The 2024-nt window shown below is 35.0% G+C and overlaps 1 protein-coding gene across 1 annotated transcript; it reads left to right on the top strand.

Moving 5' to 3' along the window:
- Positions 1 to 261: 261 nt before the first annotated feature.
- Positions 262 to 1721, top strand: LOC110444151 (beta-parvin-like; the record flags this gene model as incomplete). The annotated part of the gene is made up of 3 exons (XM_021488559.1): positions 262 to 368; positions 792 to 938; positions 1606 to 1721. Coding segments are annotated over exons 1-3 (366 nt in total), but the record flags the coding sequence as incomplete, so codon positions are not given.
- Positions 1722 to 2024: the final 303 nt, after the last annotated feature.

Here is a 2024-nt window from a genome sequence, read left to right as displayed (position 1 = left end):
GAGAGCACACAGAAATATCCTTAAATCAAATGTTTGTCACAGTGAAAACACACAAACATATATCCTTAAATAAAAAGTCTTTCACTGTAAGATAGCCAGCTGAACAAGTATCATTAATTAAAATTATCAATCTCATCCCATAGAATCCTTAGAATTTATTATAAAAGTGTCTTGAAATCAAATTATTGAACAGTACAATATCTAACAAGTACCGGAAATCAAATTATATATCGTTAAATGCCTTTCTGCTTACATATTTTTTCAGATGCTTCTGGAATGGATCAATGATGTGTTGGCAGATGACAGAATTATTGTCAAAGATATTGAGGAAGATCTCTTTGATGGACAGATTCTGCAAAAGTTAATTGGTTTGTAATCAGATATTGAAGCTACATAAATATTTTATCACATAATATGTGTATTTATTTAATGCTAAAGAACTTTCCATTTATTATCATATTACAAGTAGTTTATGTGTTTTTTTTGTTTTTGCTGAAGATCACATTCTGTATGAAACACTGTTTTTTCAAACTATTTTATGCAATGTGATTCAGATGATGTTACTTCGTTTTAGGTAATCTGCATTTTACATTACATATTTTGAATGTTGTAAAAAGATAATCAGCTGGAAATTTACCAGTATCAATATACCCAACTGAAAGTTCACACCTGTGTGTCACTTGTCACACCTGGACAGGCCATGTACATTCTTCATAATCAACCATTACCAGTATGTACTTTCATAAATACAATTGAAAAGGGGAGATAAATCTGTTTTTTCCTGCTCACAGAGAAGCTGGCTGGGATCAGGGTAAAGGTGCCGGAGGTGACCCAGTCAGAGCAGGCCCAGAAACAGAAGCTCTGGATTGTACTGGATGTCATCAATGAGAAATTACAGCTGCCTCCTGCCTGGAGTCAATCCAAGTGGAGCATAGACAGTGAGTGAAACATGGACACTTAACACAGATACAAAAAAACACTTAAAACATACACTGTGAGTTAAACATGGACACTTAACACAGATACAAAAAAACACTTAAAACATAGACGGTGAGTTAAATAATAATAGGACACTGTAGAGAAATTTGGTGTTCAGAGTCCCACACTGTCTCTACATTGAATTAGAGAACAACATTTAGCTCTCAAAACCAGTAAGAATGTGGAGGAAACTCTCTCACATTTGTTCTGTATGAAGTCAGGATGTAAAGAGACCATGCCAAGAAGTCAAAGCAATGTTATCATGTAGCTCAACGAGATCTCTTGCTGGTGCAGTCAACTGTCCAAGGGAGATAACTCTCCCAAAATTCACCACAACACTTAACACAGATACAAAAACCATTTAAAACATAGACAGTAAGTTAAACATGGACATTTAGCTTCCATGTAATATTATTTTGTTATCGTCAAAGTTAGATATACTGTAAGGCTTGTGCATTGAAATTGTTGTCTGTGTTCTTGTTAAAGATGGTTCAATAAGAAAAGCAAAAGTCTGGTTTGTGAAAATGTATTTTCACACAATCTTATCTAATTTCTACACTCGTTGCGGTACATACTCCTTTTTGTTGTCCTATTGAAGAGAGTTATCAAAGTGATTTTATTTTCCAGGTATTCACTCGAAGAACTTAGTAGCTATTTTGCATCTGTTGGTGAGCCTAGCTCGTCACTTCAGGGCACCAATCCGACTACCTGAAAATGTCTGTATCACACTGATGGTTGTACAGGTGAGTAGCTAACAGGTTAAACATGCCAGTCCAGTCCTTTGTGTTTGGATGAAACATTTTAGTTATCTCGGATCATACTATAATGACTTGCTGAAGAATGCAAATGATTTTATTTTTTTATAATAAAGGTGTTCAAGGTGGCAGCCAATAAGACCGTTTGTTAAGGCAAGACGACGCCTGAACATTTTCTTGAATGGAATGGCAACAGTAATTAGGAAAATATAGGTGTACCTCTTTTTTCCAAGAAATTTGCTCACTACAGAGACTTGCTCCCCATACAAGTGTTTGTGTTTTCATGATAAA

Source organism: Mizuhopecten yessoensis, unplaced genomic scaffold, assembly GCF_002113885.1.
Source record: "Mizuhopecten yessoensis strain PY_sf001 unplaced genomic scaffold, ASM211388v2 hete_36042542, whole genome shotgun sequence".
In the NCBI taxonomy this organism is placed as follows: domain Eukaryota; kingdom Metazoa; phylum Mollusca; class Bivalvia; order Pectinida; family Pectinidae; genus Mizuhopecten; species Mizuhopecten yessoensis.
The sequence above is the reverse complement of the archived record's forward strand: the minus strand, read 5'-3'. Positions and strand labels throughout refer to the sequence as shown.